Source organism: Lynx rufus, unplaced genomic scaffold (assembly GCF_022079265.1).
Source record: "Lynx rufus isolate CCGP_SWC_20201006 ecotype Redwood Valley unplaced genomic scaffold, mLynRuf1.p SCAF_3, whole genome shotgun sequence".
Classification (NCBI taxonomy): domain Eukaryota; kingdom Metazoa; phylum Chordata; class Mammalia; order Carnivora; family Felidae; genus Lynx; species Lynx rufus.
The window spans coordinates 54,933,020-54,958,429 of NW_025814845.1; the positions used below are offsets into that span (position 1 = coordinate 54,933,020).

Below are 25,410 nucleotides of genomic sequence, written 5' to 3' on the forward strand. Positions count from 1 at the left end.
TGAAATGATCTGTATCTATGCTGTCTTATGCTATTGTACGTTTAAAGTGTGGCTAGTAGGGTGCCTGGTTGGCTCAGTCAGTAGAGTATGTGGCTCTTGATCTCAGGGTCATGAGTTGGAGCCCCATGTTGGGTATATAGATTAAGTAAACTTTGTTAAAAATTTTTTTTTTCTTATGTGGCTAGTGTATTGAGGAACTCAAGTCTAAATATTATTTATGACATTAAAATTAAGTGAAGTTTAATGATAATTAAACTGCATTGGGTCGTGCAGGAAGAGTAAGGAATTCTTAGGAATTAGATAATCTTGTCCTTGTGTGTGGACTTTGCCATTTACTATTTGCAAGACTTCAAGTTATTCATCTCTGTTAATCATTACTCATCTGTAAAACGGAGTTAATGACACACTTAAATTTCATGAGGAGTCACTGAGTTGATGTATGTAACCAGCAATTTACAGTGCCTGCCACACAGTACACGGTATATGATGATGATTCTCTTACCTCCTTGGCCATACAGTCCTCAGAGGTAGACTCACAGCACTTGGAGAGGATTGTGGTGATCTCTTCAGCTAGTGGCAAAACATCCTCCAGATCAGCAGTAGGCACTTTCTGGGCTAATTTTACGAGATGGCTAAATGGTTAAAAATGGATTGTTAGGTTACCCATATTCTGTTCTCTTTTTCCCTATGAACGTACAGTCTGGAGGAAAATTACCATGGCTTCAACCCTTTGTCCTTGATAGCTGCGTGGAACACATCTGCTATGCAATGCTTCCTATGTGCTAGAGCCGCTAATTAAAATTCAGTCATCCTAAATAAATCGTTTTGTATTTTTAGTACTGATACGCAGCTTTTCTTCTCGTCCCATCCACTACTCGAAGCACGCCTTTAAAATGTTAGATCTAAGACAGCAATAAAGCACTAAGTCCCTATTCATAAGACCAATAGCCTATTTTTGTGGCCCCTCATTGTACTTTTAAAAATAGTTTATAAATTCTCTTAGAAACTACAGATAAAAGAAATATGAAGACTTATAGCCCTAGATCACAGAATTAACAAATGCTGATATTTTGGTATATAACCCTGAAGCATTTCATCAGGTTTACCAAGTATTTCATAAAGGATTCTGCTCTGCTACACTATTTATATATTTGCCTTTTTCACTTAATGATACAGAAAACATTCCTGATCTACAAGTATTCTTTTTAAAATTTTGGCAAAAACACATAATAGCGTTTGCATCTTAACTATTTGAGCATATAATTCAGTAATGTTAAGTATATTTACTGTAAGTAAATATCTGTAAATACAGCAGACCTCAGAATCTTTTCACCTTGCTAAATTGAAGCTCTGTACCCATTGAAAATTGACTGCCTCCACTCCAATCTTGGGGCAACCACATTTTTCCTTTTGTTTCTATGATTTTTCACTGCTTTAGATACTACAAAGTGGAATCACACAGTATTTGTCCTCTTGTGACTGCTTATTTTGCTTAGCATAAGACATTTAGGTTTCTTCTACCTCTTGGCAATTGTGAATACTGCAATGAGCGTGGGTGTGCAAATATCTCCTTGAGATTCTACTTTGAATGCAAAAGTGGGATTGCTGGATCATACGATTCTAATTTAAAATTTTTGAGAACTCCATATTGTATTTCATAATGGCTACACCATTTTGCATTCCCATTAATAGTGCACGAGGATTTCAATTTCTCCACATTCTTGCCAACACTCATTTAGAAAGTGGCCATCCTAAAGTGTATGAGATGATCTCTTATTGTGGTTTTGGTTTGCATTTCTCTTATGATTAGTGATATTGAAAATCTCTTCATGTGCTTCTTGGCCATTTCTATATCTCTTGGAGAACTGTTTAAATAACTTGATTAGACAGAATTGAATACTTTGTTATTGTTGAGTTATGGAAGTTCCTTAAACAGAAGCTTAAGTTTGATGTAGTTCCATTTATCTATTTTTGCTTTTGTTGTCTATTCTTGGTCATTTCCAAAAAATCCTTGTCAAATTCAGTGTTCGGAAGCTTTTCCTTTTGTCTTCTAAGAGTTTTATAGTCTTAGGCCTTACGTTTAATCCATCTTGAATATTCAAATCTGTTGTAAGAGTTCAATTTAATTCCTTAGCATGTGGATATCCAATTTTTTCAGCAATATTTGAGAGTGTCTTTTCCCCATTGTGTAGTCCCAGCACCTTTGTTGAAAACAATTTGGCCAATTTGGATCTCTGTTCCATTGATCTACCTACATATATATAAACTTATATATTTATAAATTTATATATTTATATTTATATATATGTATTTATGCTAGTACCATAGCATCCTGATCATTATTGCTATTAGTGTGTTTTGAAATTATAAAGTGTGAGGCCTCCAACTTTGTTTTTCTTTAAGATTGTTAGGTCTGTATAGAGTCCCTTGGCATTCTATATGAATTATGAATTTTAGGGTGCCTTTTTTTTTCTGCTGTCAAAAATGTCACTGGGGTATCAATAGGGATTGCATTATATCTGTAGATTGTTTTGAATAGTATGAGCATTTTAACCATATTCTTACATTAATGATCATGGAATATCTTTCTATTTATTTGTATCTTCAATATCTTTTACTAGTAATCTATAGTTTGTTTTAATTATATTGTAATAAGATATTTAATCCAAACTATGGCATTCTCCTATGGATATACCACAATTGATATAAGTATTCTCTATTTTAGGGAAATTTTGGAAGTTTCTAATCTATTCATATTTAAAAAGAAATGTTGCAGCAACATATCTACTGAATCTTTGTTCATGTTCAATGCTATTTCTGTGGGATAAATTCCTAGACACAAATGCAAGTATAAACTAATGATTAAGATCTAATACATATATATTATATATATAATATATATTATAGGTGGTTTTATATTATAAATCCTTATGTTCTACTTCCTAAATATATTACCTTAATGCAAAAGGAAAACTAAAGGGAAGGTCTAGAGAAAATGCCATTTAGTATTTGAGTATTTCTATTGGAAGATTCTTTTTAAAGGACTCATGAAAGTAGTTTCTATTACCATTAGAGAACCTTAGGATCTGATGCCAACACAAAATAGGCTTTTTCATTACCATTAGAGAAAAGAGTCTTGTGAATTATAGACTGTAAATACTGAAAAGATAAACCGCAAAGTCTAGAAGTCTGGGGAGATGAGAAAAGTGTTAACCTAGAAACTGTCAGAATTAAAATATAGTGTTAACAGTAGCCACACAAAAATCAAAGTGAAGGTTATAAATAAAGTAGCTAACTAATTAGAATATATTCATTAAACTTAAGAGACATGCATGATATATAGCACAAAGCTTCATATAATAAGAATTCATGAAGTCTCATCCCAAGAAAAAAATAGGTCAAGGAAATAACAGGTGATGAGTAAAAAGAGTTTTTGTGTTTGTAATATATGCTAATATGAATACTGAAGAAACCATTTCTAGTGGTCTACCAGTTTTCCCATAAGTATATGGAAAAGGTTGATTAAAAGTAAATGTCATATTTGACAATGTATACTTGTTCTTGATTCATATTTCATGTAGAGAAAAAGAACCGGACTATATTTTTGAGAATTACAGGAACATAAGACTATAGTCTATATATTCGATCACAAATATTTTCTTAGAGAATTCTAATATTCTGGATCGTGTAGACACAAACAGCTAAACATACTGTTAGTGCTTAATCTTTACCTGAGCCTTGATTTCTCCTTCCCATAAGCAGCGTATTGTGAACAGACTCTGTTTGACATAGTGGTGAGAAGTGATAAATGTTTCATCTGGAGTCTCTAGGAAATAAGTGAGAGAACCTTATTAGATGGTCAAGATCCATTGAAAGCAGTTTGCAGAAATGGAAAAAAGAAACTACTATCTTATATGACTATAAAACTGAATTCTGACCAAAGGAACTTACTGATATATCTTTCCTAGAGGCGGTTATATTTTTTCCAATGAATGAAATGCAATGGAGGCATTTTAGAAAGTTTCTGCTTCCAGAATCTGAACTACTATTACTTAAATTCAATGGCATTAATAGAGGAAAAAAATAGAACATAACTACATAATAAAGTGATACCTACCTCTTTCAAAAAGCATACTGTTGGGCTTGGTGAGGTACAGCAGGACCCTACCATAGAGAGATAACTCTTAGTATAACCGACTAAGAGTGGTAGAGGAGCTTGTCCATAGTTAATGGAATATTCATACATAAATCTGTGGGAGGGGAAAATAGTATTGGTCAACATTTGTGGGAAGCAGAATCTACTTTTTCATTAGTTTGGTGGAAAAAGGATGTGTTACATTAGTTCAATTTCAATATCTAAGGCTCACTAAGGACTTAGAGATAGGATACTAGTCCCTTTTAATCAGTATTTTTAGTAAAGTAGTTTCTTAAATTTCCAAGTGGATTGAGAGGAGGGGCCATTTGTCTCTTTATCGTTTAGTGTCTACTAAGTGCATGGCCCATGATAGTTGCTTATTAATATTGAACAAACTAAAATGAAACACCTTTACCTTTCATCATCTATCCCAGTTGACTTATTCTCCACAATTGCTATTTGTAGGCTTATTTCTTGAAATGTTTTTTAATTGTTAGGAGTATAAGCCATAAGGGTCTATATGAGACTCTGAAATCTTGGGCAAAATCCTGATTATTTACAGAGATGAGCAAGCCAACCAATTTTTATAAAATCATGACCTTAATTTCAATTCTGAGGCCAACTGAGCCACGTTGCATTTGACTCTTGGACATGTATTTTTCCATTATCCTAAATAGAATTGTATAGCTGTGTACACTTTAAATGTTTAATTTTCAGAAAAGCATGTTTGTTTATTCTCATATCCCTAGAAACAGTTGCGAACATGATGTGTTCTACCACATAAGTGAACATGTAATTTGATCTCCTTGATTAACATTCATGAGGAGCCAGATGATATATTGATTCTTCTATTAGTCTTGGAAGATCACAAAAATTAACATAAATGGAAAGAAAAAAATCTATCTGATTGAGTATGCAAGGATCCCTAGCATAAGGGGAATCACAGTAGCTGTCCAATATTTGAAAATGTCACATAGACAGGGGATCCAAGTGATTCTGCTTCAGGTGATAGAACTAAGTTTGGAAGTTTTAGAAAGTTGACTTTATCTCTGTCTGAGAAAGGCATTTATAATAATCAGCACTGACTGAAATGAGAAGTCTTAGGGAAGAGTCAAGTTCTTAATGGAAATTTCCTGGTTGCTGTAGAAGAGGCGTTTATGTAGACTAGGGGGTTAGATTTGACACACTTCTGATTATTTTATGCCCTGAAGTTTTACTTATGAAAGCAGCTTACTGCTCAGCAAAGTCTTTGGGATCTTTCCTGAATGCCTCACAGATTTCATCATTTGTTGGCTCTACGTAGGTAGGAAATTCTTGTGGCTGGTGCTTCAGGGCAGCCATACAGAGTTTCTGTTCAAGGCCCTCTTTGGTACAGCACTCAGCAGTTCCCGGGTGCACTGGGAATGGAGAGTCACTTTCACAGGACTTAGCAGACAATGCTGAGGTCTAGAATGAGAAAAGAAAAACAAGTCAATTTCTATATGGAAGTTTCCAGGCTTGTAATTCTCCATGGAGTATGACCTGTTAGTCTTTAAATCTAAAAATTCTCATCGGTAACAAACTGTCCATGCCAAAACCTCTACTGGATGACTTATCAACATGACAATTTACATAGTTACAGGCAAATACAGGGTCTTATGTTAATTACTCATTAACGGAAATAGAACCTTCATTAACAAGTGGACTGTGTTTGCAGCTGTTAGAGGTGGGTTTTTTTTTTTGTTTGTTTTGTTTTTAGCTCAATGTTTCTATACGTAAATATTAACATATCTCAGGGTAAGTGAGGTCATTTGAAAAACTTCGCTGGTGATTCTGCTATGATCTCCCACCTGCTTTCTGCTGCAAATACCCCAGGGAGAAGGGTCACATCCTTCTATTAAATGAGCAGACTCTTCTTGACTGTTTTAGTCTTTGCATTTGTTTGCATTCTCTTACCTGCTGGTGCTGGAGCCTGCTTTTGCATCAGGATCAGAGCCCAGACGCCTGGGTTTTACAAGGCAGAAACTGATTCATTAATTCAAAGAGGCAGCCTGAGGATCTGTTTCCTAAAGCCCCAATATTTATTCTCCTGTGCAGTACAGATTGAACACCACTGGTGCAACTTAATTTACTGCCTCAACACTGTGCACTGATAGCGTGGGCAGACTAAGCCCATAGTAAGGGCACCACTAAACCAATTGCAGCAGCAAAATGTTCTTTTTGGAAAGAATTTGATACTTGGAATAAATGTAAAATAGAGTCCCCATGGGAAAAACTTTCTGGGGATTTACTAGGGAAAACTGCCTAGACATCCCTACACTTAATTTATGTTGGTCATATTTTTAAAAACTTCTAAAGATCATTTCCTGTAAATGAAGGAAAGCAACATGATGAATTAATTACATAAGCCAAAAGTAAACCTCTCCTCCTCATCTCCTCCTCAGACTCTCAGAACTTAGGAATTCTTAGAAACTCTTTTTCATCCTTATCTCTTGTTGGTGAATTTTTTTTTTCCTTTCCATTTCTTTCCCTGGCAATTGTCCTTTTTTTTTTTTTTCTTCTCTCCAAAAAAAGTTTGTAAAGAAAGTATCAACATGGTTTTAAAAATGCTTCCCACCCCTGACAAAGGCAATGCCATCTCTGTTTCATGTGATCTGTCTCTATAATCCTGGGGCTTATCTCAGGTCAAGGGGTCAGTTAACTAATGCATGAAATAAAATGTAAATAAGACAAAAACGCGTTCTGTTATTGATCATGGTTGGTAGTTTATTTTACAGTGGTATAGAAGGTCTGGTTGAAATGATAGGTATTTATGGAATTGATGGGGGGGAAAATTGATTTAAAATTCTTAGAACATATACAAGGGCCCAATGAAGCAATTAATAGGTAAGACTAATCATTGTGTAGGATTAAAAAAAATTTTTTTTCATGTTTGTTTACTTTTGAAAGAGATGGAGAGAGGCAGAGCATGAGTGGGGGAGAGGAGAGCAAAGGAGAGACACAGAATCTTAAGTAGGCTCCAGGCTCTGAGCTGTCAGCATAGAGCCCAATGTGGGGCTAGAACCCACGAACCATCTGAGCCTCCCAGGCACCCCTGTTTAGGATATATTCAAATCAGATCTTTGGAGCATGATTTCTGCAGGCTTGAACAAAGAGAGTTTGGTCAGTAGAAGCCTCTATCAAGATGCATCTAAATGTGCTTTGCATGAGGCCTGATAACTGTGTTAGTAAATTGCTAGAAACACCTGTAGTTTTACCTTTTTCAGGTCCCGTCTACATTTCGAATCCTGTCAATTCAGCATTTTAACTTCTGCATTTATACTTAAAGGGAGAAAACCCAGAACCTAGTGTATGTATATAAGGCAATTTTTGAAACCCAAAATAACTTGAGGCCAACACTAAACTATTCTGGGACAGTTGTACCTGTCTTAACATGATAAATGTATAGGTATGGGTAGGCTTTTAAGGTACACAGAATGCATTATTTCAAGGGGTTCATGAACTAATAGATATCCCAGTCTTTTCATTTGAACCTTGTAGGACTAATGGGCAAAACTGATTCATTATACTAGAATAGGTCTGGGCTGGGGGTAATTCTCTCAAACTTGGAGTAGGTGGAGTTGATGTCTAAGATTTCCCCAAGATACAGCATAAAGGCCTATCTTGGCTTCTTTCTGTGACTCCGTAAGGACATAGGCAGCCACATGAACCTACCCTGAGGTCATAGCAGTCCGGGTCAGCCCCTTCAGCACAGCAGGCTTCTGTCAAGGAGACAACTTCATTCACAAGGTGACTGATCTGTTCAAATGTGCTACTGGGAAACTTTCTGCTGTATGAGACCATTGATCTGAGGAAAACAGTAGGTTGATATATTTAGAATTTTAAGAAACTTCACATTTGCACATATTAAAACATGAAATTTGTTCAGTCTTTAACCAGAATATTGCATACATTGATTAGTGAAAAGAACCTGAGGTTCACTTTTAAAAAATAGTTTTTGTTCTAGGCAAATGTTCCTTGTAAAATGGAAGTTGGATTTGGGGGTTTTATCCAAGAAGTCTTCTATTCTTTCCTTTCTCAAGCCTCCCCAGTAATCCTGTTCTATGTCTTGTTTTTGTTTGCCACAGCCCTTGTATATACTCTTTGCATTTTATTTTATCTTAAGCTGTGCTTGTTCTCTTAACTCTATTAATAACCTTACTGCTAACAAATTCTTAGACTCTAGTAACAATAATCCAACTGGATTCTTTGGATGTCCTCCACTGGCCTAACACCTGTGCCCACATTGGTCTTGGGTTCTCACAATGTGCAGAGAGTGGCTCAGCCCTCCCTGCTGAATTGAAGTTCTCTCACATGTGGTTTCATTCAAGGTCAAGTAACCAAGAGAGCGAGTGAATACCTCGTACTTACAAAGATGTGAAGTCATCTTTTCCTAGATTGGCAAGTTCCTTGCAAACTTTATCCTTCTCATAATCTCGGCCTAGGAACCAGAAATAGAAAAATTGGTATCTTTTCCTTTCTAATGAATGTAACGTTATATGTATAGGTCTTCCTCATGATGCATCTATGGTGAAGGTAGCATTTTCTCAATATCTATATACAATTTCATTTTGGGGTGCCTTTCTAGCTGGGTTCCTGCAGATCAATTTTATGGCCTGCTATGCATTGTAATGAACAGCAGAACAAACGCCCTAATACTGAAAGCAGAGAAGTCAAAGGTCAGAACTTACTGATAGGGCAATCAGTCTCTTATGTCACTTCTGTATAATAATGCTAAAAATGTAACTTTTAATCTTTCCCTTATTTGTCTCCATTTCACTACTGTCTTAAACAAGAACAAAACATAAATGGTGAGCATATGCCCATACACACTTAGTGAAGAGCTAGCCCCTCTAATGCAGGACTTTAAAGGAGATTTGTGGCTTGGTGTTGCCACCATAACTCCATTACCCACTTCAAATTCTATCAGGGAAGGCTAGGAATTCAGCTTAGGGGGGAAAATGGAAATTTGGCAATTTTCTCCCCCCAAAAAAAGATTAGCCTGTGAGGTGGGTTTGGAGAAATGGTGGAAAGCACTTCTCTTCAAGCACTGAGAGAGGCTTAAAGGAAAACACTCAGACCTTGATAGGTGACCCCTGGGGTTTGGGGTACAACGGCAGGTGTCTGATTCAGACTAGAGAATATTAGAGGGTGAGAGGGGCTAGTGAAGTGGCCTGGGGCAGCAAAGGTGAGGACTTTGAGTGGGAAGCTGTGTTGTGGTCTGTGGACCTTATATAGATCAAGCAGGAGAGCAATCTGACCTGGAGTTGTCTTAATTTGGGGGGAGGGAGGGGTGGCCTGTCTAGAGGGCAGTGTGCTGCCAACAGTGGGACATCTCTGTGTGGAGTCCGACAGCTTGAAAGTCAGAGGCCCAAGGGGAAGTTTTAAGGTGCCAGCTGGATGTCAGAGATTCCAGAAATGTTGCAAAGAGCTTTCCAACGAACCCATAAAGTGTCAACTTTGAATATTTCCCATAACTAGTGGAAACACTAGCTCACAAAACTGTCCATTGAATTAATGTTCCTGCTGCTTGCTTCTCCTGCTAGCTTGTCCCTTTTCTGTTAACCTTGGAAGAGGTAAAAGCAGTTGAGTGAGCATGAGGAAGAAGAAGAGAATAAGCAGAGAAGAAACTGTACATGTCTCTTGTTGCCACCATAGGCAAAAGGACTGAAACAGTCCTGATCTGGGGGGGAGTAGTTTCAACTTCAAAAGAACTTACAAATATTTGACCATTAAACAAACCAGCCTTTCCCGTGACTTTTATGAGGTAGTTGTTTTGAGGATCAAAAGGATCAGAGGGACCTCTTTAAGGGAACAGAAAAATCAAATGAACCCACTCTCAGGTCCATTCAAGTGGCTGGGAAGAGCTCGTTCCCACAGGAGAGGAGTTCTTTACAGATTAAGACCCAATTGCACAACATCCCTACTACATAACACAATAGGGTAGATGTGTGGAAGTGGTCCATGGTGTCCTTCCCTGACTCATTTATGCAAGTAAGTCTAGGAAACTTTCAACATTTAATGATACATCTTTTGGAAAGAAATGTAGGAAGTATATAAACTGCCTAGTTTCTAAGTGTGTTAAGGGTTAGCAACTTCTCCTGGATGGTAAATATTGAGAAAACCATCTCAGGTGATACAATGGCAACTTCTGTCATGCATTTACCCTCCCACATGCCCTTGCCTCTCAGGGCTTTGAAAGCATGAACATAAGGAAGCCAGGGTAGAAATTGGTCTTCTATGGTTTGCTGTGGAGGTGGTGGTACATGGATATAGACTAGGGAAAATTTTTTCTTTTGAAAAGTTCTCTTTAGGATTTTAGATTTAATGGCAAAGACCTCCTGCAGAAGAAGCTGTTGCCCCCTATATCTTTCAGGTGGACTGTTCAAAGTATATTACTGCAGTGGGAAGAGTCAGAACTGGGGGACAGAGACATTCCTAAGCAGTACTTTGAGTCGCCCCCTTATTACAAATACCATCAAAATCAGAGTGGGAAAGAAACTACATGTTCAAATCTCACATCCTCTTGGAAACCAGGACAAGACAGTAGGATTGATAAATTTAACAGTCAATGGAGTATAAAAAGCCACTTGCAGTGAACTTGTTACAGCTGAGAACCTTCACATCTAGTACATTTTCTGAAATGTATTGACAATGTTGCAAGGTCAGATATTGTCACCATTTCAAAGGGCTGAAAGCTTCCATTAATCATTAATGATATTCAATGAGACTGACCACTAGGGCATGGGGGAAAGAATCTAGGGGAGAGCTGCCCTCCTATAATGAAGGATATAACATTAGGATGTCCACAGTTGTTTTATGTTGTTCCTAAGGTAGGATGTCCAGGCTTTTATGTTGTTCCTAAGGTAGAGCTAAGAAAAACTGGTGGCAGATTTTAGTTCAATGTGTGAGAACTTTATTATAGCCATGACTGATAACTGAAATGATGAATACCTTTTTGAGGAGGTGAGTTTTTCCTGGAAATAATCAAATGGAATTTAACCATATGTATTAAATTCCTAAATTTAGTACAAGATTATATCCTCGTATCTATAAGATCACATACAAGGGATTACAAAAGAATTCCTTTTAGAAATATTAAGAAATTAAGTGGAATCTTCCCCCTCCCCCCCAGAACTTACCGTGTTTTGAACCACAAAAAATAACTCCAATAAGAACTTTTCTGTTTAATGCATAAGGGCTAATTTTGTTTAATGTTCCCTATAAAAATACAGAAGTCCATTTTTGTTGATATTGCTGAACACTCAACATGCAAAGTGAGAGCCTATATTCAAAGGGCATACCTCTGATGAACATTTAAAGAAATATTTTTTCTGGCCTTCCAGATTCAGATTTCTCACTTCATCCAAAAAAGTTTCACTCAGTGCATTATGGGAATATGAGTACATGTGATATAAGCAGACACTACAGATTAGCCCCTGTTAAGTAGCTTTAATTAAATCAACTGGTGTTTGTACCGAAATGCATGAGAATCCACAGGTGTTAGGTACTAAGTGAAATAAAGATAAATATCATATGATTTCACTCATAGGAATTTAAGAAAACAGATGAGCATAAAGGAAGGAAAAATAAAAGGGAGGCAAACCATAAGAGACTCTTAAATACAGAGAACAAACTGAGGTTGCTGGAAGAGTGTTGGGTTGGGGATGGGCTAAATCGGTGATGGGCATTAAGGAGGACACTTGTTGGGATGAACACTGGGTGTTATATGCAAGTGATGAATCACTAAATTCTCGTGAAACCAATGCTACACTATATGTTAAGTAACTTGGATTTGAATAAAACTTAAAAATTAAAAAAAATTCAAAATAACGATGCAAAAAAAGGGAGGGAAATTAGATCAACTGCATAAGATTTAAAATGGTTTTGGAACCATTTTTTTCTAGAAATTCAACCTTGGGCTTGATAGAAGCAAGGGAGGCAGCTCAAAAGAGTCAACTGAGAAAGTTTAGAATTAAGGGTAAAAAGCTCTCAAATAACCTGTAGAGGAAGCTGTTGTACCATGTATCTTACAGATAGACTACTCAAAATAGGTTTCTGATTAAAAAAAAAAATTGTTCACTTATTTATCCAGAGAATACCTATATCTTATAAGCCTAAGCAGATGTTAATCATTTTCTAATGGTTGAAAAAACAAATACTGAAGTTAATTTGCAATATGATTATTACAAATTGATTCCTTACTCCAGGGAGTGCTGCTAAATGTTTTCATACCAATTGAACCCACTTTGATTCATGTAATTAAATGCTATCTAGAATGAATGATAAATGACAGTCTGTTCTTGAACGTTCCATGTGGTTATAAAGAAGGCAATTTGGACTTTGATACAGCCCCAGTAAATATTGGCATAATCTCAGTGACTCTGGTGAAATCACTTTGACATCAAGTGACCCCTAAGCACTAAATGTTTACAAATTAATGGAATTTTTGCTTTTTGCAATAGCCTGTCCCATTTCTTTCTATATTGTGAAATATTCTGGTAAGTTGTGTCTAATTCTATCTAGACTTCTGAAAACTTGATTTATTTTCAGGAAATTGTATTGCTTTATGTACCTCCTCTCTCTCAACAGAGCTAATAGTATTAATAAATGAAACAGATATGTTTTGAAGACCTACTCTGTACTAGGTGGTTGGATTCAGTAGTGAATATACAATGGAGAGAAAAATACTCCTTCTGCCCTCATGGAATTTTCAATCTAGTTGAAAATAGACAGACCACAAGGTACTACTGTCCTGGTACAAACTTTGCTAAAAAAATGTATTTTGAATGCTTGAACTACTGCTACAGTATTTCTCTAAAACAAATTCGGCCCCCTATAAAAGCCATTTATATACCGGGAGCAATGGCTGTACCCTAAGTAACATTGAATTGAATAAATGCTTATGTAGGATGCTAGAAACCATATTAATGTTGCTATTTTCCTTTTTTGTTTTGGAGAATCATAGGTTTTCAGAGCTCCATGGAGCATTATATATTGTTTTAATTTTATTCCTTTGGCATTTTCATTTCCATCATGCACTGACAGACTCATTGGTGTCAGAAAATGTCCATATATTTGGGGGGGGGAGGTGTGTGAGTGTGAACTTAGAAATATGATTTGTAGCATTTATTTAAACTAAGCAGACTATATATTGATTTCAGAATAGTGATTTTACTTGAGAAATTGAGCCTTGCTGGACAGGTTTAGGAAGCTTCCCTAGTTATTGGAGATAAAACTACTGATTTATTGCTAGAATCCCTATTAATGAAGCAGTGGCGAATTAAAACTTGATTTCATTTTTTCAGGCTTTTTTGGTTCTCATTTCTATTGCTTTTTTTAATCATAAAACACTGATCTGGTCTTTCACATTGATAATGATTATAGGCCAGTGTACAGTTTTCTGGGTTTGAGTCCATAGAAAGAAATTCAATCCTTCTAATACTAAACCTAGAACTCTACATGGCCTCTATAGATTAAACGATTTAGAGGAAATGAATGTCCTTCTTAGGATGCCATCAGAAGAACAAATAAAGCTTCATTTTATATTTTGAAAATTAAACAGTAGGAGATACGGGGTCAGTGAGTCAGTTCTCTAGAAACGACAGTTGTGGTAGAGAGTGGCCTCATGGACTTCACTCAAATTCAACGTCCATGGGTCTACTGTAGTGGTCTCACCAAAGTCTCAAAGGAGGGCATTCTTTCTACATCTCCTTGCACTGCCCCTTCCCTTTATAAGTTGGGTACCTTGTCATCTACAAATGCTTTTGCAGGGGTGAAGATCAGGGAGCAAGTTTCATATTCCCACTTTTGGGATACTTGAGGGTGATATGTTCTATATCTTGATGTGGAAATTTGGAATGCATTGTATAGCCTACAGGAATAAAAAGGTGCTATGCCAAAACTCAGAAGACCCTGATACTTAAGGAACTGAAGTCTGGTGGTAGAGATAAGCATGTCATACCAGTAGTGATCATTGCCCAAGAAGAGATTGAAACAAAGCATTATGAAACTCGAGAATGGAAGGGAGAGCTTTTAGAAAGCCTCAAGAAAGGAACTATTACCTGAAGTGAATCATGAATAATAGGCAGGATTTTAACAGGAGTAAATGAATTGGGAGAAGTATTTGTGTGGAGGGTATAACTTGAAGAGCTGTCTTAAGTTAGAAAATCATAAATCCTACTTGGAAAATGAATAGTCCAATAAGAGAACTGAAGTATGAGACTTAAACACAGACTTAATAGTCAAAGTTTTAATTTTAAGGTATGGGGTATCCATTGAAATCTATTCCTGTAGGGGAATTCAAGAAAGAGTAATCTTGGGCTTAAGGTAATCAATAGTATCTTTTTCATAAGGTTCTTCTACATTAATCTATGTGAAAATGCTTAGCACCTCTCCTGCCTAATGTGTTAAATGCTCAGTGTTAAAAACTTTTTATAGCAAAATTCAACTTTTCATAGCAAAATCCAATTATGGTATATATTATCAGATATTCTCTACTCTGGTGATATAGATATTCTGTGATTTGTTCCAGTCCTCCTTGCAGGAGATAGGTTAAGTTACTTTCAGGTAAAAGGAATATGAAAGAGAAGATAAAAATAGAAACTCTAAGAAATCAGCGAAATGAGTCAACGTGCACCCCAGTCATCTCCTGGCCAGCTTTCACTGGATCTGACAAATAAAATGGTAGCTCATCAACCGTGAGATGCCTTGCCTCACTTCTCCTTTTCTCTGGGAAGTCTCAACTCGTCACAGGGCCCAGAAACCTACTATATGAGACTTCTTTTGCTACTGTAACAAATTACCACAAATTTAGTGGTTTAATCAACACAAACTTACTGCCTTATAGTTCTGTTGGGTAGTCTGGCCAAGGTCTCCTTGGGCTAAAATCAAAGTGTCAATAGGACTATGTTCTTCCTGGAGGTTTAAGGAGATCCTTAGGGGATCCTTAGAGGCAGTCAACATTTCTCGGGACCAGGCCGTCTTCTCCATCTTCAAAGCTAGAATTTTGCATCTTTTTTCCTTAGTCACCCCTTCCTCTGACTCTTCTGCTTTTCTTCTACCATAAGCACCTTGTGATTGCATTGACCCCACTGGGTAATCCAGCATTATTTTTCTATTTGAAGGTCAGCTGATTAGCAACCTTTTTTCCATCTGCAACCTTAATTCCCTTTTGTGATGTAACCTACCTATTTACTCACAGGTTCTGGACCTTAGGATCTAGACATTTTTAGAGGGCTCCATTCTGCCTACCATTTGCTCATTCCTATTTCAGCCTGAAGTTATACTTACCATTAGGTGGCTTTAAACAGACTAGAATTGGGGTGGATTTGTATTAGATCGCCTGATCCCTGAAATCCTACCAGCTGGCTGTATAAGCTCAAATTGATCATTTCATTAATCTCTCAGTAGTGATCCTGACTTTCATGTAATTCATCTTTTGGACTCCAGTTACCAGATTGTCAGGTTGTGTATTGTATTCTAATATGAACCAAGTGGGGAAGAGATAAGAGGTAGGGATTTGGTCGGAAGCCATTACAATAACCATGCAAAGGGGAACGAGGGCCTGGACAAAGACCGTATATGGAAATGTAGAGAGGTAGTGTTCACAGGGTTTGAGCTTAAATACACATAGGAGGTAAAGGAGAGAGGCAAAAGGGAATACGGAGGAGGTTCCTATAGTGGAATGCTCTATATAAGGCTGATTTACTTCAGGGCTGAAATTGGTAGAATATGGACATGATTGAATATAGATAACAAAAATGAAAACAACAAAACTCAGGAAGTCTCTGCAGGATTGGACATCAAGCAATTCCAAGGTTATGGTACTGGGAAAACAGGGAAGTTAGAAGACAGAGCCAGTCCTATGGAGTATGGATGAACTAGAGTTTGGATCGGTTCCGGATGACCATAGTAGGCAGAGTGAATTTGACTTAATTCCCCCTAAACAGGTGCTAATGAACTGTTTTTCTCTTTTGTCCTTAGGTTAGTGAGAGATTGTTCAGATATCTGTCCCATGAGAGGCAACAAAACCATGATTTCAAGCATTATCTTTGTAAACCTAACTAATCTAGGTAAAATTCTGATTCTGCCACTTATTAGCTTATTTTCCTTGGATAATTTCTCTCACTTTCAAAGTGGGGATAATAGTACTGAGTTGATCAAGGTGTTTTAAAGATGAAATTTATTCAAAAGACTTTGAACATGCTGACACATTATGAATATTGGCTATATTTAGTGCATAGACTCTAATGTTTCACATTGGATACTTTATAAATCTTATAATTTTACAGAGTTTACTACTTCCAGGATATCTATTATATGTCCTAGTTGACGTTTAATTTTCCTTAAATAATCAAAACTACCTAACAATCCTAACTTTCTGATTTTACGCAAAAAATCTGTTGAACACATACTACATGTCAAGTAGTCTTCTAAAACTTGGAATTAAGCAAGGAACAAAAATAAACTCCTTGATTTCCTGGAGGTTGGGTTCTACATTTTACATTTATTATAATACACAGCTGGTGATCAGATAAGGTGAGGAGTACTAAAAAGAAAAATCAAGGTAAAGGGATAAGGAAAAATGGAATAGTCAGTGCTATTTGAGATAGGTTGGTCAGGGAAGCCTCTTATGTACATGAACTTGGAGCAGACACTTGAAAGGAGGTGAGGAAGGGAGCCATGTGGATATCAGGTGGATCAGTGTTCTAAGAGGAGGGGGGAGCTAGCACAAGCTCCTTAGGTGCAGAGCACATAGTGTGTGGGATAGTGGGATGTCAGTGTGACTTTAGCAGAGGAACTGGAAGGGGTGGGGGACAGAGCAGGGTAGTGGTGGGCAGAAAAAAACAGGTTAAGTGGCCATAGACACCCAGGGAGAAGGGTAATAGATGCCTATTAAGGATTGTTCATCTCTTGGGGCACCTGAGTGGCTCAATTGGCTGAGCGTCCAAATTTGGCCAAGGTCATGATCTCATGGTTAGGTTCGTGAGTTCAAGCCTCTCATTGGGCTCGCTGGTGCCCTCTCAGAGACCACTTTGGATCCTCTGCCACCATCCCCCTCTGCCATCCGGTGTCCCCACCTCGCTCATGCTTTCTCTCTCAAAAATGAATAAACGTTAAAAAAAATTCTTCATCTCTTCCTCCTAGATTAACCTCATGTCTGCTTAAAGCATACATACTTCTCCCTATACTAGCCATGTGGTGAGTGTGTACCTGGCTTTGTACCTAACAACAGTGGAGTGTAACTTTGCTATTAATTTCCAGGGAAGTTAACAGTGCCTTTGTGATAAAGTTAGCTACCTCTCTGACTTCAGCTCCTCCTCCTTTTCCCTCAAAAAGAGCTAAGCCTCTTTTGTGCTTTTTCTCTGGCTGCTTTGTGAACTTGATTCAGGCCATACTTGTTCCTAAAACTTTTATACCTCTGTTCCTTCACCTTGAAACACTCTTCTAGATCTTTTCATGGCTGTCTCCTTTTCATCATGTAGACCTCCTATCCTGGGTCACCCCCTCAATAACCATTTATGTAGGTTTTGCAGAGAGGGTACAAAGACCTATCTGAGAAAACAGAAGATCTCTACGTATCCTAAATTACTTCTCTGACATTCTGCGCAGCGATGCTCCTGAATCAAGCTTAGAGCAACTTATTTTTAATATGGCTGCTGATGAAGGCTGAGCTTGTGGAAAAGAGAAATGGTGATTCAGTGGTGATTTGGGAGATTGGGATAACCCACATTGTCTAGGGGTGTTCTGACAGGCAAGCGGGAGAAGGATAAATGCAGCTCCCCCACAACTCAAAGAACTTACTTTCTTCTTGCTATTTGATACCCCATCTAGTAACAGTACATATGTTGAGAATGAGATGCTTCAAGCAAAAAGGAAAATGTTTGTAATAATAGATCCCGCTCTTGCCAACAGCTCCTATAAAATGCAGAGGCTTATTTCCCGTAGCATTATTTCCTTAGTAATTGTGTAGCTGTGTCAGCCTTCCTGCTGCTTTCTTGGGGAGAGGGAGAGACAGATTTTAGATTTCAGTCCTGAGGAAAGAAACTTGAGTGGAGAGGTGATTGGCATACACAGACTTCTTGCCTCTCATGGGGTAGCTAATGTGGAGGTATTTTTATGACTCCATCCGGATTTGGCATACTTGGTAAGCCCTTTTCTCCCAAGATGTACCCAAGGGCTTGTGCACTAAATCTCCAGGGCCATTTGATAGGACAGGATTTGCCTGACTGGGGCCGCTATTCATGTTGAGCTGCAGCAGTATCCATCTTAAACCTGAGGTTTCCCAAAGAATACTTCTGTGGTGTCTGGACACTTTAGGAAAGAGCCTGTGTGTTTGGGAAACTGGGTGAAGTAAGGTTTCTTTCTTGTATGACTTCTTGGAACCTTTAGGGTAACAAAGACATGGATTATAAACCAACCAAGAAAGACTAAAGTATGGCTTATTTCTTATATGTGTTTGGCCATAAAACTTTTCCTAACATGAGTCTTGAATGAAATATACTTTGGAAAAAGGTCTTCTAGATACATGTTGTGGATTGTTGATCAGCTCTCTAGAACTATAATAGAACTGCAACACATACCTATTGTCTACTATCCAAGCCTCCTCTCAACTCCATTTATTTTATATACATACAAATATATATGTATGTATATATATGTAATATAGTAACTTTCTGCTAGAAGAGAGCCTACCTAGCTCCCAGGTAAATCATTGACTTGGTCATTTGGGTCATGCTCAGGACTGGTGGGTCAGGAGTACTATTTCCAAATATTGGACATTTATTACTTATAAATGTATTTTATGTCTTGGGGGTTATCATCTGACCTTTGGAATCTAAGTAATCTGAAGTTCATTGTTAAGCTTCCTTTAAGGTCTGAACTTAATTGAAGTTCTCAGGATCCACTTCATTAGAGCCTGAGAGAGTGCTGAATGTCAAAATAGGGGTTGCAGAATACTGTTTTCCAGAGGACATTTGTGATCCTTTGGGAAGCCAATATGCACTTAGAATCAGCAATCCAAAATGATGACCCCTGCCCTATGCTGGGCATCCACATACAATTCCAGGACCTAGCCATTACTAGGTCTTCTGTGTTTTGAAGATCTTGATGTGAACGTTATTTCAGTAGGATTTCTCAGGTTTGTATATGCCCCAGGGAAGCCATAGGCAAAGGAGTAAGCTTTTAGGGTTTCCTGGGACATGGACTATTTAGGGCTCTTGTAAAGGACACAATTTATACCCCATGAGATCTCAGACTTTGTAGTCGAGCATAGGATCTGTAGCTTACTTAAAAATCTATAAATGAGGTGTGTCTGGGTGGCTCAGTTGGTTAAACATCCGACTTCAGCTCAGGTCATGATCCCATGGCTTCTGGGTTCAAGTCCCACGTGGGGCTCTATGCTGACAGCTCAGATCCTGGAGCCTGTTTCAGATTCTGTGTTTCCCTCTCTCTCTTTGCTCCTATCCCATTCTCAAAAATAAACATCAAAATATATATATATATATATATATATATATATATATATATATATATATATGAACTTAAAATGTAAAATAACTTGGATAAAAGATCAAGGAAAAGTGAATGTACAGAGAAGAGGAATAAAGTTCATGTCACAGTAACTGGTAATTTCTGGGTTATACATCTTATTCTATTGGTTAGATATGTTGTTAATATGAATACTACCACATGACTTGAGTGAGGCTGCTCACGGATAGCACTAAATGTAAGTTTCACTTCTCCAAGATGAATGCAGATTTCCTTAGAAGCACTAAAGAATCGGCCAGAGAAGGAAATTGGAAAGGATTATGAATTTGAAACTTGGAAACTTTTCATGAAGTCACATGCTTCTATTTCAGCTTCTTTTAAAAACATTTTTAAACATTGCTCAAAGATGAGATGCCATTTGGAGAATATTTAAAAAAAATTTTTAATGTTTATTTTGAGAGTGAGCCAGCAATTGGGGGAGGGGCAGAGAGAGAGAGAGAGAGTGGGAGAGAGGGAGAATCTCTGTGCAGAGCCCAATGCAGGCCTGGATCTCACAAATCATGAATCATGACCCTTGCCTATACCAAGAGTCAGACGTTTAACTGAGCCATCTAGGTGCCCCTCCCATTTAAAGAATATTAATGAAAAATCTAAAACATGGTTATCAAGATAATTAAGCTATATTCTTTCATGTGGATGTTTTAGAAACTATAATGTGCTTTCAAATATTAAACATACACAGAATTTCTTAAAGAGGATCTAGGATCTTTGCTGACTTCATGCATCATTGATAGAATGTATTATGCTCTCAAAGACCATAAATCTTTGAAGTCTAGGGGGAAAAGTGCTCATTGATTGACCACAGCTTCCATTTGCATTATCTTCTAACAACTGAATTTCTAATTTCAAGCGATTCTCTCCAAATCTTGGCTCTCAAAAAAAATCAAAGAAGGACAATTATCTTTTCAATTTTCTTTTCTGAGATTCTTGATTTCTTGTCTATTCCAATTAAATGCTATATGCCACATTTGAGCTCACATTAGTGCCTTTTTGATTCTATCCTTTCTCAACATTTTTACCAACTCTCTGTTCTCTAATTTTTGTATAACTTTTCAAAAGGGTAATGGAAAATCAGACTACTAAGTTTTTATAAATGATCACACCAATGGAAGTCTTACCTCTTTCTAGAGCACGCACAAATGCTACAGCAAGCAGAAGAACCAGAATTCTCTTCATTTTTCTGCTGGTGAGTTCTGCAGCACCTCGTCTCCTGTACGTCACCCAGTAAAAGTGACAGCCCAAAGTAACCAATTCCCTTTTACTAAGATTCCTGACTATGAACCAATCAATTATTAATCTCTACACAGAAGCAAGGGCAGTCATCCTTGGACCATAAGAGATAAAATAATATCAATCAAGACAAATAGACACCCTGGGGGAAAATGTAGAAGATTTTAATCATTAACTTTGTCAAACTGCAAGAGTCAGGGCATATATAGAATTTTTTCCCCCCACTGCTGCTTTTTACTAAAATGTGCTTAATGTATTAATGGGCACATTTCCCACCTGCCCTGTGAGTTAAGCATCTTGTCACTGTTTCTACCCTTCTCATGTGTAAATGGAAACTTGGAGGTTTCTCTCTATTGGTCTGCCTTTCTTTAAATGTACTACAAGTAAGGATTATCTTTAAAATATCACAGACTAGTTGTTTTTAAGTCCTAAGGGGGCAGGGAGAGGATGAGAAGCCAACTTATCACCCATTCCATAATTTTAATGTTTTAAAATTTTATTGAATACGGTGGGATAGTACTTCATGTCCTATATTACACTTTTTAAAGCACTGACCTACATATTAAAAATAACCCTTGAAGGGCAAATAACTAGGGGTGATGGAGGTGGTGGTGGTAAATGCCCCAAATCACAAAAGTTAGTGGCAAATGTTGGACTCCCTGGAGCTCATTTAAAGTTCTTTCTACAAACACTCTACAATTAATATGTTTGGGAATAGTATAACTTGAGAGTTCATAGTGGCCTTGTAGAATGCAGAAGAGGGAACCAAGCCCCAGATAGGTTTTGTAAATTACCCAGAAAGGCATAGTTATCATTCATCCCATCATTGGAATCAGGTCAGTCCCTGGGTCTTGGAGTAGCCCTCTTTTCAGGAAACTGAGTCAGGTAAGGGTTGGGTACATAAGCTATGAAATCAAATCCTCCCTCAGCTCCTATTGGCCCTATAGCCTTGGGAAGTTTTGTTTAAGCCTGATTTTTTTCTCCTATGCAAAGTAGTGATAACTCTTAGTACCTTTGTCACAAGATTGTTGTGAGCTTAATGAAGATAATCCATGTACAGAGTTTACCATGACATCAAACCCATGATAACATTAATGTTCTCTATTACTGTTGTTTACATTAGCTATTACTCTTATTTTAGCTGTTGTCCAATTTCTTTGCTGGCAGAGCTCTCCAAACTGAGAAGATCACTGGAACTCAGCAGAATATTTTAAAGCCAACACTGTATCTTGGCTTTAGGACCATCACAGACAAGTAATTTAGAATTTCAGTAATGATTTAGTAGCAAAGGATTAATTACATGGGCAGATTCCTTCCAAATCTTGGTAAACTGCACTAAACAGTTACATTTTAGTCTGATCCACCATCTATATTGAAAATAGTAGGGTTTTAGGTTCAGAAAATGGAGTCCTGTTAGTTGGAAAAAGATCTCTGCTTTGATCTTGTTTAGTTACTGCTGTAAGGCCAATGGACATCTATGTGGTTTAAAGGAGATTAAAAGATACTACAAACCTTGCTAGAGACCATATGGGAAGATAGTCTTGCACTTCAAGAACCAACTCTATACTGTTGAAAGATGAATTTTCTGCCACCTCAAAATCTTCTAAACTTTTCCTTTGGCTAAACTACTGGTTTATTTTGTAAGTTAATTAAAAAATGTTTTAGTCTTACTGTGAATTATTTGGAAATCCACTCTAAATTAGGGCCAAAGAATTTAAAAATAACTGAGAAGCCCAGACTTGAGAATAACTGATAAGTTCCATTAAGATAACACAACATACGTTCTTAGTTTACTTAACAGTATTTCAGTCCTCTTTTGATTCATTCAAAGATAAACTATATTGTTTCCTATTAAATTTGCCAGAGTTTAAGATCAGCCTGTTCTTTCACTTAAAAAATAACTTTATCTCTGCTTTTGCAATAACCTCTATCACTTCTGTTTAATGACAAACTACATGTAACAAGAATTGCAACATCTCATTTAGGAGTCCTCTTGAGTAATCTCTACACAAGCTGCCAAAAGCATTCTCTTGGTTGAGTTTCTTTTTCTAACTGAAAATTAGCTCTCACCTGCTAATAGCTAAATATATGAGCCTTTGCTCAGTATTATTTGCGTATCACTCTTTAATCTTTCAAGTGTTCATTGCTTATAACTATTCTAAAACTGGGAAGAAATAATCATAATTGGCTTAAATGAGAAGTCTCATGTCGCAATGACTACTAGTAAGTCAGATGGGGACAAAAGGTGAAAACAGCCAACTGAAATCTGCTACTGTATTATAGTAGCAGTTGTGGCCACTTAAATTTATTATTGAAATATATTTTTAAACAGATTTATTAAATATTTAAGTAGAATTTTACAGTAGTTGTCTTGCCTATAAAGAATTGGTTGGGGCACTTGACTGGCTCAGCTGGTAGAGCATGTGACTTTTGATTTCAGGGTCATAAGTTTGAACCCTACATTGGGTATAGAAACTACTTAAAATCTTAAACACTACTTTTTTTTATCTTGTCACTGGATTTAGAAGGAATGTAGGTTTTTCACCAAAAAAAAAAAAAAATAGTTCTAGGCAAAATTGTGAGACAAAGCCCATCTTTGCTTCTTTACCTATTATTCTCTTTTACTAACTCTTAGGCCATATACTCTTTACCAGAGCAGTATCTTGAACATTTTTATGATCCTACAGGCTGTTTAGAAACTGTCCCATTATAGTATGATAGTACAAATGACCTTCTTCAGAATGATTTCATTTCCCAGAGTGTTCTTTTCATTTAGATTCTCTTTAATAGTATAAAGTGCATTATCAGTATCTTGCCCTGATGAATGACCTGATGAGATGGATGTTAGTAGCATAAAGTATGTATTATCCTTAAAGTTGATGTGCAGAGTAGGAATTGAACACAACCTAGATTGCAGGGTATTTTTTTTATTAAGCTCTTTAATTTCAGTATAAATACAGTATTAGAGTAGTTTCAGGTGTTCAATATAGTGATCCAACAATTCAATATAGCACCCAGTGCCCATCACCAGAAGTGTACTCCTTAATCTTCATCACCTATTTTACCCATCCCTCCACCCACCTCCCTTCTGGTAACCATCAATTTGTTCCCTGTAGTTAAGAGTCTGTTTCTTGGCTTGACTCTTTTTCCCCCCTTTGTTCATTTGTTTTTCAACTTCCATGTATGAGTGAAATCATATAGTATTTGTATTTCTCTAACTTATTTTGCTTACCATGATATTCTCTACCTCCACCCATATTGTAGGAAATGGCATGATTTCATTTTTTTTTCATGTCTAAGTAATATCCTTTTGTGTACATGTACTACATCTTCTTTATCCGTTTATCTATTGATGGATATCTGGGCTGCTTCCATAATTTATCTGTTGTAAATAATGCTGCTATAAACAGGAATACATGTATTCCTTTGGATTCGTGTTTTGGTATTTTGGGGGACAAATATCTAGTAGTACGATTACTGGATTATAGGGTAGTTCTGTTTTTAACTTTTTGAGGAACCTCCATACTGTTCTCCAGAGTGGCTATACAAGTTTGCATTCCTACCAGCAGTGCAAGAGGGTTCCCCTTTGTCTACATCCTTGCCAAAACCTTGTGGTTTCTTGTATTTTTTACTTTAGCCATTCCAACAGGTGTGAGGTGACATCTCATGGTACTTTTAATTTGCCTTTCCCTGATGACGAGTGATGTTGAGCATCTTTCCATGCATCTATTGGCCATCTGTATGTTGTCTTTGGAGAAATGTCTGTTCATGTCTTCTGCCCATTTTTTAATTGAGTTGTAGGTTTTTTTGTATACTAACCCTTTTTCAGATAGGTCATTTGCAAATATTTTCTCCCATTCAGCAGGTTTCCTTTTAGTTTTGTTGAATCTTTTGTGCAAAAGCTTTTTGTTTTGATGTACTCCCAATATTTATTTTTGCTTTGCTTTCCCTTGTCTCAGGAGACCTATCTAAAACCCTTTGCTCTGGCTGATGTTAGAGACCATTCTTTCTGTGTTCTCTTCTGGGATTTTTATGGCTTCAGGTCTTACATTTAGGTCTTTCTTCCTTTTTGAGTTTATTTTTGTGTGTGGTATAAGAAAGTGGTCCAGTTTCATTCTTTTGCATGTAGCTGACCAGTTTTCCCAATATCATTTGTTGAAGACCCTGCTTGTTTTCGTTTTTCTTCCCCCCATTGGATGTCCTTTCCTGTTTTGTCAAAGATTAATTGACTAAGTAATTGTGGACTTAGTTCTGGGTTTTCTACTCTTTCTACTTTGATCTATGTGCCTATGTATGTGTCAGCACCATACTGTGTTGATCACTGCAGCTTTGTAATGTAACTTGAAGTCTGGAATTGACACTACCAGCTTGGCTTTTCTTTGTAAAAGTTACTTTAGCTGTTTGGGTTCCATACAAACTTGAGCATTTTTCTAGCTCTGTGAAAAATGCTGCTGGTATTTTGATAGGGATTACAA

At 37.0% G+C, this 25,410-nt stretch overlaps 1 protein-coding gene across 1 annotated transcript in view; it reads right to left on the reverse strand.

The window, feature by feature from the left end:
* The window catches only part of GC (GC vitamin D binding protein), a 34,390-nt gene that overhangs the window by 7,717 nt on the left and 1,263 nt on the right, over positions 1-25,410 (reverse strand). Inside the window, exons 2-8 of the mRNA XM_047092261.1 lie at positions 20,824-20,915; positions 8,525-8,594; positions 7,829-7,961; positions 5,370-5,581; positions 4,118-4,250; positions 3,732-3,826; positions 503-632 (exon numbers count right to left, since the gene is read on the reverse strand). Of these exons, the coding sequence (XP_046948217.1) occupies positions 503-632; positions 3,732-3,826; positions 4,118-4,250; positions 5,370-5,581; positions 7,829-7,961; positions 8,525-8,594; positions 20,824-20,915 (865 nt within the window). The remainder of the gene's footprint in view (positions 1-502; positions 633-3,731; positions 3,827-4,117; positions 4,251-5,369; positions 5,582-7,828; positions 7,962-8,524; positions 8,595-20,823; positions 20,916-25,410) is intronic.